This window comes from Anser anser (assembly GCF_964211835.1).
Source record: "Anser anser genome assembly, chromosome: 4".
NCBI lineage: Eukaryota > Metazoa > Chordata > Aves > Anseriformes > Anatidae > Anser > Anser anser.
In genome coordinates this window covers 53,494,559-53,510,058 of record NC_139724.1, presented here as the reverse complement: position 1 = coordinate 53,510,058, position 15,500 = coordinate 53,494,559, and the positions used below count along the sequence as shown (strand labels likewise).

The 15,500-nt window shown below is 33.2% G+C and overlaps 1 protein-coding gene across 7 annotated transcripts in view; it reads right to left on the bottom strand.

The window, feature by feature from the left end:
* The window catches only part of ATP8A1 (ATPase phospholipid transporting 8A1), a 102,262-nt gene that overhangs the window by 59,413 nt on the left and 27,349 nt on the right, over positions 1 to 15,500 (bottom strand). For 6 of the 7 annotated variants that reach the window (XM_083834966.1, XM_083834967.1, XM_083834963.1 and 3 more), the window contains 8 exons: positions 13,729 to 13,840; positions 12,647 to 12,812; positions 10,887 to 11,014; positions 10,025 to 10,102; positions 7,466 to 7,554; positions 5,512 to 5,556; positions 2,815 to 2,887; positions 358 to 463 (listed from right to left, as the gene is read on the bottom strand). In XM_083834966.1, the coding sequence (XP_083691092.1) occupies positions 358 to 463; positions 2,815 to 2,887; positions 5,512 to 5,556; positions 7,466 to 7,554; positions 10,025 to 10,102; positions 10,887 to 11,014; positions 12,647 to 12,812; positions 13,729 to 13,840 (797 nt within the window). The remainder of the gene's footprint in view (positions 1 to 357; positions 464 to 2,814; positions 2,888 to 5,511; positions 5,557 to 7,465; positions 7,555 to 10,024; positions 10,103 to 10,886; positions 11,015 to 12,646; positions 12,813 to 13,728; positions 13,841 to 15,500) is intronic. The other variant, XM_083834964.1, reaches the window with a different exon arrangement.

The window sequence follows — 15,500 nt, the reverse complement described above, 5'->3', positions numbered from 1 at the left end:
CAAGCAAGGACAGTTTATCTCCTGGTTTGATTTCTATTTGCATTTGAGCGCTTCCTTTGGACTTCCTCACCAATCTGATGACAGCTTATGAATGCTATATGGTTAATTACCCTTTGTCCTCATATAATCCAGACGACATCTGTATAAATATTCTAAGGCAAATCAGAAAAGTCTACATTCATATTTTTAGACAAAACTGATTCTAGCTGACACTTTTTTTTGATATGTTTTCTTTTTTAATTTCAGAAGATACTTCAAAATAAACAGTACATTTTAAATAAAATTTGCTTGTTGAGTAAATAGTTTTTACTATTTTTAAAATTTTACTGTAAGTTCACTCAGTTATTTGACCCTCACCTGGAGATGCTGCTTGATATACAATCTTATCACCTTCTCTTTCTGGAACTGCTGTATGACACACTGCCATCATCGTCAAAAACTCACATATTATAGGTGCAGTTGGCTAAAAAAAAAAGTCAGGAAATGATTAATAATTTAATCCATAAGTAATTCAATTTTAATAATATGAACAGATAGTAACCAAGAAAATGATAATGAAAGATTTTTCTCTCTTTAAACTATCAACAATTAAATAAAGCAGACATTATCTATCTGTACACCAATTTCAACATGCAAAATAATTTCTTGCTTCTGTACTTCAATATAAGCAATGTAGAGTTTAGTGGTATTCACTATCATACAATCAAAAACAAATAATCAGAAACACAGAACAATTTAAAAAAGCATTTTATAGGGAAGGTAAATCTGAATGCTGTATTGAAAATGTAAAATGATTTCACAGATTTTTTTATTATTTACTGAAATCTCTTTGGATGTTGTTGTTTTTATTAAAAAATATTCCTTCTAACATTACTTTTGCCTAACACCTTATTTCTTAGCATACTTTTTAAGAGCCTTTGGAAAGATGTAGCAACCAAATCTGAAAGCCATTTGGAAAATACTGCAAGGTCAGGCAGCCAGTTTTTAAAGGAAGATACTAAGATGAGTATCCCAGGCACTTCAAAATCTACAAAGCTGAAAGAATTTCACATGCTTTAACCAAGAAAGGGGAAAAGAATGTATCTAAGCAGAAATAGTTGACTGTTTTTGACTAAAAAGAACTAACACCCCTTATTAGTACAGCTGAAGTTTTCAAATGAATGAACTGACTCCTGAATGATTGCTGAAATGAAACCACACCATTCCCTTCTAAATAAGATCAGTTGCCACCTCAACCAAGATTTCTCATAGCATATTTGTAGTATTTCTTTATGTTACTTTGTAAAATATAATAATCTCTGAAAACCTAACCTAATTCCACAGTACAAAAACACTGATGGGTGACTTGTAAAGCTCAGATGAATTCAAAGCTTTTCAAAATCAAACATGGGAGTAGATTCCTGTCCTCTTCCACTGATGGCCCCAAGATGCTCTAAAGATGTATTCAAAAGGCTGAACTACAGATTCTTTTCCAAATCACTTATAAACACATTCTACGTGTATTGGTGAAACCTCTTTGAATTCTTTTAATTTGTGCCTGAATTTTAAAGATGTATACAAATGCTTTTTTTCTCTTTTTTAGAAAAAGGTAAATAGCTCATTAGATCTTGCTCATATTACATAGACCTAATAGTGTGTATCTACCAGAAAACTCTAAAGATTCAATCACCTGTGCACCAAGGATTCTCTAGACAACAGCAGCAACAGGATGATGCTTCTTCAAAGCAGTCCACATAACTAGCACTGAAACTGGCCTGTGCAGGTAAATACAAGAGCCCCCGCTCCTTTAGATATGCTTGAGATTTGCACTAGCGTACCAGGCATTTAAGGCTGCCCCATTTGTAGGAACAAAATGCTTCATTGCCTGCCAGTTACCCTGAAATTACCCTCAGGGAAAGATAAAATTTAAGGAAATAGGAGTAATTTATTTACACTCCAAATATAGAACAAGAACACCTGCATTAATAGTGTAAATGTAAAGTGTAAAAAAAAGTCTCTTGTACAAATGAAAAAATAAATAGTAATGGTGGTACTGCTTCTTATATCATAAACCTTATATCATAAACCTACTAACTTTCTGTTAAACTTATTTTCTCTTTGGGGCAAAGATTAGTCTCTAGAAACGTGTGACAGCGACAGAATGGCCAAGGTTGGAAGGAACCTCTGAAGATCCTCTAGTCCAACGCCCCTGCCAAGCAGGATCACCTAGGGCACATTGCACAGGATGGCATCCCAGGCAGGTTTTGAATATCTTCAGAGAAGGCGACTCCACAACCTTTTGGGGCAACCTGTTGCAGTGCTCTGTCATCCTCACACTAAAGAAGTGCTCTCTCATATTCAGCCATCTGTTTCATCTCATCATCTGAGCTGATGATCTAACCTTATGTAAGCGTGTACACAAAAACAATGTATATAGTTAATTCCTGATTCTTATCTAAGCCTGGGCACTGAAATAATTAGTCACGTCATGAGAGAAACTTAACTGACTGATCCTGAAAGCTTTGATGGAGATCATGACGTTGTATGCACAGCAGGACTTAAGATAAAACAACCATAGAATGTAGAATGTAAGACTGTTATATTTCAGGCTTAGAAAATTCTAAATCAACTCTACAGAAGATAAGATTAGATGTTATTTCCAAGTGGATATAATTAACATATATCAACAATGAATAATATAAAAGTATTCATGAGGGCATGCTGATTTTGTGTAAGTACATTATCTATTTTCCTTCAAAGGACATAATGTTTTGACTTAGTGAGAGCAATGTTCTAATTTCATAAAACAACACTGATTGTTTCTATATCACTTACATGATTGTTCTGAAGATTCTCCAATAGTGATGAGTCACTAAATGTCTTTTCTTCTCCATTTTGTGAGCCCTGCCTAGAAATAATAAAGTAAAAAAGAGATCACCATTAGTGTATTACGTGATTTGCATATGAATTGTTATGTTGCCATGCCAGGGTCAAAACACAAATTTTAGTTTGTAGATGTCACAATAAAGGGTTGCAGTCACATGCTGAGAAAATGAAGCGAAAAGGAATTTGTTTCATATCCCCAAACTTTATCTAATTTTAATAAACCTTGATTTATATAAGTACACTCAAATCAAGGGAAGTTTTTCTGCTCACTTTAGATAATGCAGGAGGAAGTAAAAATCAATCTACACTGTAAGACTGGCTCCTGATCTCCATAGGAAGAGATTATTGGAACAATTCAGAACAACATACACCTGGATAGGTTATATTCCTTTGAGAAATTAGCAGCTTTGGAATAGGTTTGCAAGTGTCTGCAGAAAAGAAAGTCAGGTACCTGAAAGGGGTAAGCAAACTGAGTTCAGACATTAAGGAAGCCTGGACAGGGATGGTTTGTTTTCTACTGCTTGTGACCAAAAAGAAGCCTAGTAAACTCATGTATAAAGACACAGCAACAATGGTGAAGTAGCAAAGGATTGAAGAGACACAGGATGGAGACGGTTCTTGAGAAATGAAGTCACACAATAACTTTCATATTGCACAAGTCTTGTGGCTGAAGCTGAGAGCTCAAAATAAGTTACTTCTAGCAAGATGTTACTACAGCTGATTGTTGAGTATCAAGACAATCCAGTTGAGTTTGGAATCTCAGTGAAACAAAACAGTGCTGAAAAGTGAACCCACTTAGAGGAAAGTGTTCATTATTTTTCATGTACTTTGGATTTTGCCTTGAATCTTAGAAGAAACTGAATATACTCAGTGATTTTAAGTTGAAGCATAAGACACACTTGTCTCAACAGCAGTCTAAAGATCTATGAAAAAAGTGAGCTGTTCTAGTCCTGTATTATCACAAAGGAATACAGAGTGCTGTCATTTTGTATAACTACTGAAGGACTGCTTTTTCCAAAAGCCTATTATGAAAGTGAGGAATTCAAAGCATCTTCAATCACCAAGATTTTCTCTTCTATTTTTTTTTTAATGCAAAGCAGCTGGATATTGTAATGCTAGAAGTTAAAGATTTCAGATACATTAGATTTATTTAGAGCTTAAGGCAAGCTTTGACTGTTTAAAGCTTTCTGTCAGAAAGACTTCAGGACATTTTTCAGATTCTCAGTACCAAAAACACTGAAAAATATTTGCAGATATTGCTGTTTTCCAGTAGGACAGAATGTATTTCTAGTACTAAAAATAAATATTAAAAGGCTTTGGAATTTGGTACATTATTCATTTTAAGTCTAGAAATATTAGTCAGATTTATTTAATTGTAACAGATTTATATACAAAAATAATTTTCCTAAGTAATTTATTTTATAAATATTTACACAAATTTCACAGTTTATAAAAGGGATATGTTTAACCACTATTCAGGCATAGGTTCATTTTCCTATTTTAGATGTGCTTATTGAAATTCTGATGTGTATTACTAAAAAATAGCCTTACTGCATAAATATCATACAAAAACATGCTTTATTTCACTTAAGCATTGCATTAATGAAACCACTCATTTTATTGCACAGTTAAGAACACTTTTGTTTGTAATAAACAACTACAAAATATTATTAAATTATAAAATAAAAACTAAATAGTAATATCAATAAGAATGTTTGTAATAATCAGGTCATAACATCAAATAAGGATCTTCAGATCAGGTAAGATTTTAGGGTGTGTATATGTACTACTTCTTGGAAATATGTGGAGGGATTTTCAAAAAAAATTAAATCTAAAGAAAAAAATGTTAGTTTTAAGCTATCATATCAAGCTATTTCTTGTAAACCTTTTACATATAAGGAGACAACATATTACAGAGTTTTGGGTGATGTATCTTGCAATGACTTTCAACAAATACAATAAAGATAATTTAAAAACCGTAAATGAAATTTTGTCCTGCGTTTATCTCACTTTATTTTGATTGCAAATAATTAATTTAAGAAAGAACAAGAAGGAAGTGCAAGCCATCATGCAGATGGCAGCAGAAAGGATGCCTGGACTTAGCCTTTCCTGAGGTCCCTGTCAGGAGACTCATGTTGGCCTCAAGTGTAATTGTGTATTTTAATTACAGTTTCAGATAAGAATTAGGCAGTGCTAATACTCTAAAACTACCTGCAGGAAGCAAAACATTAACTATTATTTTTTTTCCCACTCTCAAACATAGATTATTTTTCAAACACATTAGAGGTTATTACTGAACTATTGCTAGATAACAGTAGAAAACTGTGATCAAAGCTACCGTAACACCAACTACCTTTATAAATGACAAAAGTCTCTCCAATAATCAATTCTGACTTGTACAGGCTACCTTTAGGATAGGATAGGATACCTCAGTAACCCTAGTAACAATTCTTCTCCAGAGTACACAGCCTAACACCATATAATTCTTATGTCATAAATTCGTGTAATACTTGGTTGGCCTGCATCGACTTGAAACATAACTTCTGAGTAACATACTTTGCATTTAGCTGTGTTTCTAAAAATCTATCTCATCAGCTTTAAGCTTGAATCTTAAACACCACATACTAAATGATTTTTGGAGCTTACCAATCATCTGAAGGAACACTATAGTCCTCAGGCTCGGGGCAATGGCTGCACAAGAAGCAAAGGAGGAATAGAAACAGGGAGAGAAAAAAGAATCACAAAGGCTAAAAAAATTTGATCACATATAAAAGAGAAGTTAGTTCATGAAATTGAATGACTAAGAAAAGTTTTAAAACCATCTCAACTGAATATTTTGATAGTGCCTAAAAAGAATAAAATATGCAAAATCTTATGTTTCTCTTGAGACTTTATAAAATATAAATGATCATTTTTTTTTGATTGGAAGCATGTCTACTTACTAACTTACACCATCTGATATCAAAGCATTAGCCCTCTTTACAATTCTAGCTTTATATTTCAGTATACATTTTAATAATGTTTTTTGTTTGTAAATAAAAGGTATGTTTTTTTTTTTCCCCATTATCCAAAGCTATGCTAATGCAGCTTATATGAGTTCACAAAATGTTTAAAAACACAGCTAGCAATTGCACATCAGGATTCAGCCCCATGATGACACAATTTTGAATATATCACAATTTAGAATACATCAGAAAGAAGAGGCATAGGAGACACAACAACCACTTCTATCCTTTTCTGTTTTCCAATCTCTCATCTGCACCAATACAGAGAGAGAGTTCCCTCAGTAGCCATCATGCTGTAGTGGCTATTTACTGTAAAAAGAAACTCTGCTTTCTAAACAGTGATGCTTATCTGACAAGCATCTGATAGCTATATATTTTCAAAAAGATGTGGATAGGAGCTATGAAATATAGGAAGAAGAATCAGACCAAATTATTATTATTATTTTTAAAGTACAGTCATATCCAGGTTTTGCAAAGGAGAAATTTCAGAATTTGTGCTATACTAAGTGCAGACGAAGGTATATAACAAACCAAATATTGATTTTATGTGCCATTACCATTAGTGTATTTTTTTCATCTTAGCTCACATGGTTGAAGTTGAGCCATATATATAGGTGTGTGTATGAAACATCAGGGTTGGAAATTTATTTTATTACAGCTGTTAATTAAAAAATATCAGTATGGTTAATGCATTAAGTATCTAAGTTTTTCAAAACAGAAAGCCTACATTAGACTCTGCAAAATTAGTTTAGCGTTTTCAAAGGGATCCAAACAATAAAAAGCCCAAACATCACTTTTAGCACAAGTCCAAAACTTAATTTCACAACCTCTGCCTGGTTTCTGCCCAGCTCTACAGGTGTCTAATTATCTGCTTACTGATCAGCCTAAGTCCAGCATCTCATGTACTGGTAAGGCATGCTGACATTTACAATATAGGTGCTACAGCTCTATTCATTGCTCTAATGAATTTCTTTGAAGTAAAAAGCCTTAGAAGTTTGAGGCCTTTACAAACTCATTTGAAGAAGCTGGCCGCAACTGTTGACTAGTAAGTAATAAAACACTTTGTTTGCATTTAGTTCAAGAGGTTTCTTAACAGCAGCATTGATACTAGGAATTATGCCACTTAAACAGTATTCATAAAAGCCATCTGGATTACATGCTAGAGCACTGTAATTCAAATTCTTGTTCATCCGATGTATTGTCTAGTGCAAAAGCACGTGCCTACATAAAACATGAAGCATGGACTACTAAAGTAGCTTTTTTTTTTAATTTTGAGGAAAAACCTTTTTTAAAGAAAAAATCATCAACAGTAACCAGACACAGCAACAGAAAAAATAATAGGCATACTGAAGTTGTGTTACTGCAGTAAGCCTATCTAAACTTCGTTTTTTGCTCCTGTTTCCAAAAAGACGTGTCATGACTGAAATGTTCATACTTTCTCTAAGTACCATCTGATAGTCACAAATTGACTCCTAGTTGTATCTACTGCCAGGCATAAGTTTATTTTAACTGTGGTGTTAATTTAGTGTGTGCACATATGCATAGGCAAAAAAAGGAATACAGATAAAGAAATAAGAATATATTAAAATACCTACCCATAAGCAACTCCTGCCACAGTACATTTTTTAAACTGCATGACATTGCATGTCAGGGTACCCGTTTTGTCAGAAAATATGTATTTGACCTAAATGAATGATAAATTCATTATATGTTAATATTCAACAGTTATTTACATATCTAGTACAATTCAAGGCTATTAACAGACTAAATATATATATATATATATATATTTTTTTTTTAACCAGTTCGGCAAGAATGGTTTGGGTTGGAAGAGACCTTAAAGAGCAGAGGGGAAGAACCATCACCTTTGCTGGTTCACATTTCTGTATCTTTTGATGCAGTCCAGGATACGGTTGACTTTCTGGACTGCAAGTGCACATTACCAGCTCATGTTGAGCTTCTCATCAACCAGCACCCTCAGATTCTTCTCATCACGGCTGCTCTTACTCCATTCTCTGCCCAGCCTGTATTTGTGCTTGGGATTGCACTGAGCCAGATACAGGACCTTGCGCTTGGTTTAAGCTAGATTTAATTCTAACAGGGCTTTGACTTTCCTAACCTGACCCCTGGCTGCTTGGACAGTTTCTCTGTATTCATCCCTTGCTTCCACCCTTTGCATCTTTGTTGGCTTCACAGGAAATGAAAATACACAGTACATAAATGTGGTAGATGCACAAATGTGGTAAGTCTTGATACTCATTTCCAAAAACGGCAATCGAATGAGATGACTTGAAACTTATGCTTGCTTCAATACATGGTGGTCTGCTTAACTATTCCCCACTCTACATAATTTTGAAATACAAGAATCTAGCAAAGACCAATGGCTGTTCTACCTGCTCTAGGTCTCCTACTTCCCTAACATCATAAAGCTTTCCTCTCTGGAAGTGTTAGTACTTCATAAATACTAGGTAAAGTATTTTAATAGTTGAAGCAAAAAGAACTGGATCTATGTATCTTTAAATATAATTCAAACACGATGGAAAGAAAAAAGTTTATTTATGAAGAAATGAAATGGTCTATGATATAATGAAGGCTTATAAATTCTCAACGGAGGCTCAGTGAAGACTATTAAAATCAAAGACAACCTTCAGTTTTAATTCATTAAAATTTATTTTCATGAAAAATCTTTGTATTTTTAATTAAGAATTAACTATATTATACATTATATAGATGGAACCAGTAATGGTATGTATTACTAGATTAAAAACTAGATTTAGTACTAGATTACTGGTACTGAATTACTAAAATTTACTCAGCGTCTCCAATTTAAAGATTCTGTTTCTCAAGGATTACTATTTAGCCAAAACAGCAGTTGAGAGAAATCTTCCATGCCAGGTTTACACCTCAAGATGCACTTTTTCTGTGTGGTCAGAATGGGGGGAAAAAAAGCAGGAATGGCAGCTAAAAAAAAAAAAAAAAGATCAACCTTTTTTCAAAGCTAAACTTTTGCCTTTCTTAAACCTGGAGATCTCTTGTGGAGAATCTTCTCTTAATAATGTGAAGCTGACATGTACTTCAGTGAAGAAACTTGCTCTTTTTGTTAGCACATTGTCCTTTGGTCTCTCTACAGAAATCTACCCCAGTTGTCCAAAAAAGAATCTGGCAAAAAAGTGAAAATGGAGATCCAAAGAAGTCTGACTAGACCGTGGTAAAGAAGGAGATTCTGATGAAAAACTTAAAAAAGAAGACAAGAACTGCTGAGGTGGAAAAGTGGGGATATGAATGACAACCAAACTCCAGAGAAAAAAAAAAACAAAAAAAACACAACTTTGTGTAAAATGAGTAAGAAAAAAACAACCTTGGAGACTTGGAGTCTCTTCACCACTAAAGGAGATTGTACTTTCCTGTAAGGTCAGGAACAGAGCCAAGTTTTTTGCAATCTGTACAAACTTCATAAGTCCAGAAAGCAAGATCTTGTCTTCCACTCTTTGTAGTCTAATGTCAGAGCATGTTAACCTACAGCTGTTGTTTTCCCAAGAGACAGATCTTTTAAGCATTTGTCCCTGAGATTTTTTTGCTAAACGGTTAAAATTCTGTTTGTAGTTTTACACAATAAAGAACAATAAAAAACTTTTACATTCCAAAACAGTAAATTAAAGACCTAATTAGTTACGAAAACTTGTAGGCTAGGAAATGCAAGAACATGTATACCTGTGCTTATAATAAAGCTCAGTTATATGAGCACATAATATTTGTTCCACACAATCTGTATACCAGCACCACTTTAAAATCTTTAAAACTTTAGCATGTTTTTAAAGCAAGACTGCAAATACAGTTGGCTGAAAAAGCAAATGTAACATGCAGTTCTTTTAGAAGTGTGACCTGTACCCTAGACAGTTTTACAGAAGTCAAACTTTCATAAAATGTAGACCACGAGTGAACTCTTGTGAAATGTGATTGATTTTACAGTATTAAAATGGAACTCTTAAGCAAAATGAAGAACTAATCTGAGAAAACTAGTAAAAAAAATGTATAAATAAACATGTAAAAATGCAAGAATATAATTCTTGTTTGTTCGTTGAAATAAGTCCTCACATTATCTTAATAATTTGGATTGTAAAACACACTGAGTTAGAACCAGTAACTTTTTCTACCTGTCCAAGTTCTTCATTGAGATTGGAAGTGCGAGCCATTGCAGCAGTGTCCGTAGGTTCATAGTGCATGTCTATGTCCTAAAGAAAAAAAAAGTATATATATATTTTAAAATTAGTCTTCCATAACTTGTTACAAAAAAAATAATCTAGTATGTAAATAGAAAAATATACAACAGGAGACTGAACATAAAAATAAGGTGCATGACCTCACGTAAATCTATTTTACACATTTGATCAAGGAACCAGAGTTCTGAATGGTATGATTAACTTACATTTGGATAAAATCGAAAAATTGAAGGTATGATAATAAAAACACATACATTGATTTAAGGAAAAAAACAATACTTCTCCCTTCCCCTTCCCAACCCAACAGACAACCTTCCCATTTTTTATTTTAATTTTTTTAGTGGGGGAAAAGATGACACCAAAATGATCTTTATCTACTTTATGAAAGATAATACTAATAGACACTGGTTTTGTACAAAAAAAAAAACCCAAAACAATAAATTACAGTGGGAAAAAAAAAAGAGGGAAAAACATGAGCTTAGCTCAGAAATAACAAGGAAATGAAACTGGACAAAACTCCACTGGACTGTACTTTCTTCTGATCATTCTGGTTGAAGGTCGGAGACCTCAGTATTAGTGATAAAGTACAAAGCACTGGAAAAAGTGCTCCAAAAAGCTATCCTGTATGTATATAAAAACACTAAATAAAGCCATATACCATGACCTTCTTGGATCCTAGTAATAATAAACTGCACACTTAAGTATTTACATTAAGAAATGTATACATAGACAACCAATCATTTAACTTGTAAATCATTTGGTTCTAGAAATCAATGTATATTATAAAAATATTTACCCAATTTATGAAATATGCTTGGATAAATTTAACAACTTCAAGTGTAACTAACAAACTGATCGGAATAAGATTATTGAAGAGAATGATAAAAGTCAAGAAATTCAATCCAAAGTTGCTCGCTCCACCATCTGCCAAAAGACAAAGCAAATAAAAAAAAATCATTTAAGACCATACTTAAAAGCACGTGTATATAGTACATTCAGAGTACTGTCTTAACTGCTAATTTTTATAATGTTTTAAGTCTAAAAAGACATTTGAGAATGAATTATAATATCACTTGCCTATAAATACAACCTTGATAAGTGTTAGATGTTTCTATTAAAATAAAGTGGAATTCTAATTTGGAGATTTTTGCTATATTCTCCAATGTTTGAAAAGCAAACTTTCCAGCCTTTCCTAAATATTAAGAGAATAATCTTAATATTTAATTAGATAATAATATTTAATAAGATAATAATATTTAATAAGATAATAATCTTAACCTTTTTTTTTCTTTTTAAGTGGGAAACAAGCAGAATGAAATTATTCTCCATCTATCCTCACAGCGTCCTACTTCCTCCCTCAATAAAAACAACAACACTTTATGGAAAAGGTAAATCCATACCACATGAAAAGGAGAGATGAAATTAGAGAGATTAATGAAACTTCTAGAAGAATCAGAAATCAAAAAGCAGTTTTAAGCTATTTCTCCCTTTTAAAGTTTTAGATAACACAAGTAGTTTGGAATTCAAAATTTCTTTCCTAAAACTTATTGGATTACACAAATGCTATAGTATTTCTAACTACTCTGGTGCTCTAACAGCGTCCAGACCAGCAGATACTGTTAGGAATACTAGAATAGTCAATAGTGTACTTAAAATACTGAAGTTTATAACAATGCCAGCAACACTAAACTGATTATGCAAAACAAGACAAAAAAAGATTGTATTTATAACTAACAGAAAGCAACCTGCTTTGATTCCTTTCAAAGTAAGTCCTGCAGAACTCAGATGTCTTGATATGCAATGACAATTATAAACAGTAGCGGAAGCAGTAGAGGAAAATAGCAATTTTCTATGTAAGAATTTTATCAGCATAAACGACATCTGTTTCTGACCAGGTTAGATGAGGCCCTGAGCAACCTTGAGCTAGTAGGTGATGTCGCTGCCTATGGTAGGACGGTTGGAACTTGGTCGATTTTTGAGGTCCCTTCCAACCCAGGCCATTTTATGATTCTATGCATCCACTTTGAGTAGAGCTGTCAATACATTATGCTAGATGAGACCCTTTGTGCCTGTTTTCTCTTTTTTTAGGAGCAGTCTGCTAGGATCTGACATTGGCAGCCAATATTTAGTTAGATTCTCATATAGTAAAATGTTATAAATTCACAGCATCATTTCCCAGGATAAGGGAACTTAAAAGTCACAGCAGCTTTAAATATGAACATCAGTAATAGCTGAAAACTACTTCAGTCTGGTATCTAGGAAGTTGACTATGTTAGTGGAATGCTGATACAGAACTTGCTGAGCTGCAGAGATGTAGAGGCTTGAACAGCAAAGCTTCCCTTCCTGAGTTTAGCAGCAATTTACATTGCACAATCAGGTAAATTTTATACGTGCTGTGATATACCTAGACTAATGACTTTCATAAACAATCAATAAAGAAAAACTGATTAAAAAGAACAACACTATGTAAAGGATGGTAATCATCCACCTTTCCAAATTTGAAAGATTTCAGGACAACTAAACAGTAAAGCATTAATACATAATTTTACAGCTTACAATTTAGATCAAGATACCAGTCTCTTTCAGTATGCCTTCGATTCCATATAGCTGAACCAATAGAGCAGACCAAAGACATGGCGATAAGGATGCAGAACAGAATCAAAATCTGAATATTTGTAATTCGTTCCACATTAGACATTTTAAGAGGTGGACTTGTTGAATTCTGCAAGAGACAAAAAACAATAGTGTCTATTGAAATTAAAAGACGTACATACACACAGTTCTCATTCTCCAAATTTCGTGTTATTGCACTTATTTCTAAGCATTCTCCCAAATATATCATCATATATCATCATCAATGGCATAGCTGTTTCACTCAAAGAAAAAAAAAAAAGAAAGCTTATAAACCCAGGAATTTGAGGTTTAGATTTGTGTCACAAGCACTTTAAACAATCACACAGAACACTCATAACACTAATAGCTAACAGTAAACATTTAAAATATATGTGCATACACATAACCTATCAGAGCTATAGAAAACCATTGTTAATACAAACAATCAAACTTTCAAATTACTGCTTTACAAATCAGAAAAGCAATGATACATGCATGACCAAACTGAAACCATTCTTTTTGCTCAACAAATGCATTTCGATTTTGATATTTCAAACATCACTAGGAAAAGTAACTTCATAATTCAAGAATGTTTCTCTTCCCTTCTTACTTTGCAAATAAAGTTTCACTTTATTTTCTGACAAGAATGCTTACCTTTGTACTTGAAAGAAAGCTCCACAAGAGGACAGTTTAGGAGCAGTCAAAAATAAAAAAAGATGAACAGGCAAACTATAACGATCCAATTTGCTAACAGAATAGTTTTCAAAAACATAAGTTACAAAAGAGAATCAACAAATATGCTTACTATTGGAAAAACTACTCTGTGATTAAGCAACTGGTAACTGTAACAGCTCTAACAAGTAACTGCTTTATTTTTATTGGTTTTACTTCGTAAGAAAGATGCACTGTTACTGACATCTACTGTATTCATTCTAGCTATGTTTTCTTAAAGAATTTTTGTTCTATGAAACAGCAGTCTAAAAAGGTAACAAAACAGGTAATCAAAAGAGGACGAAGTGACAAACCTGCATGAGTTTTGTGTCATGTCCTGTATAGACAACTATCCCATGAACCCACTGAGTATTTCTCAGCTGAGCTCCTCGTAGAAGAATCTGATCAGATCCCAGTGGAACAGTACTAGAAAGAAGCAGTTTTATATTTTAGCATCAAAGCTATCAATGTCAATGAACAAATACAAACAACAGTTGTTAAAATGGTTAGCTCATTTCTCAAAATTTAGATGATTGTTGTAAATACACTAAGAACATCATTTTCAGAGTTAAATTTTTTGGTGTGCTGACTTAGAGAAAACCTGAGAGTTTAGGGCAAGTTGCAATAATATTACTTACCATTTAATTTTGACTATGGATGATAAAGATACGGTACCACTTAGTAAGCATACTGAAACTAACAAAGGTTATCTTCCCTCTGATTTAAGATTACAAAGTCTTTTATAATTGTATGCCAAAACACAACTACTCTTATAAAATTGATTTTTCCAAAGTAGTTCTCAAATTAGTTTTCTCTTAATTCTCAGTTTAATCCATTCTTCCAGTCAAACACATACTCTTTGCCAACATGATTAACTATGTAAAATTCCCAGCAATATTTTCTGCATCTTCTTTAAACTGCAGTTTTCCTGTGCTCTTCTTTTAGAACTGCACTGATTAAATGAGGAATAAAAAAATCATAAGATGTTGGACATGTCCCACTGTCTCAAATTAAGACAACTGACTTTATCCATATACTGTAGGTCAGGTTTTCTTAAAATAAAGAAGATTTAGATAATTATCAGTCTTTTCCTGGGATAGTAGACTTCCTATTTTTGCAGTTTTATTTCCGTAAATACTAGCTAGCAGTTCAGACTTGTCAATAGTGCTTTAGTGTTTGCCATTCTCACTTAAATCCACCATCTTTAGAGTTGTTTGAAACCAACATGTTATAAGGAGAGCATATAAGCTGCTTGGAGACAGCAGCTATACTTCTGATATATAAGATATAAAATGAAGGAGCCATGAGATTTGGTAACATTTCTGGTAACACAGAGAGCATAAGGTCAGTCTCAGCAAGTAAGTTTCAGATAGTATTTTCTTTTGGACCCTCATGTCCCTCCTCTCCTTTCATACACAAGCTTTAAAGATGCAAAGACTGCAAGTAAAGAAAAAACACATTCTTCCTCTGCTAAAATCAACAGTGTCAATAAAGTTTTTTTTTTGTAGTAAGTTCTTGCAGAAATTAGGAAAGAACTTGTTCCAGAAAAAAAATGTTTGAATGCTTTCCCATATAAAGCAAACAAATAACAAACCCTATCCCACCACAACCTACTGTCTAGGACATTACTGTGGAACATACTGAATGTTTAAGGAATCATTTCCCCCTCCCACTGAAGTGTTGAATGACATAGCCATCAAAAACATGGGACACTTCAAGGTGCATGTAAGCCATCATGAAAAGAATCAGAGAAAAAAAAAAGAAATATACAACATATTGAAACTGACTTGTTATCTAAATTTGAACTATGTTCTTTTTGTATTTGTTGTATGTTTGTATCATGGTAAAATTAAAAGAAAATACATTTCCTTTCAAGTATGAAAGGAACTGCTGGGGTCTGAATTATCCAATAATCATGAAGAGTGACTCCTGTTCCCATCAAAAATTGCTCTGCACTTTTTTTTGTTCATCCCTTGCTCTGAATCATTTGGTCTTTTAGATCACCCATCAGCACAAAATCTAGACATTTAAATAATGGATTACATGTCATTCCAAGAATAACCAGATTTTTCAGTCTATTAAGACT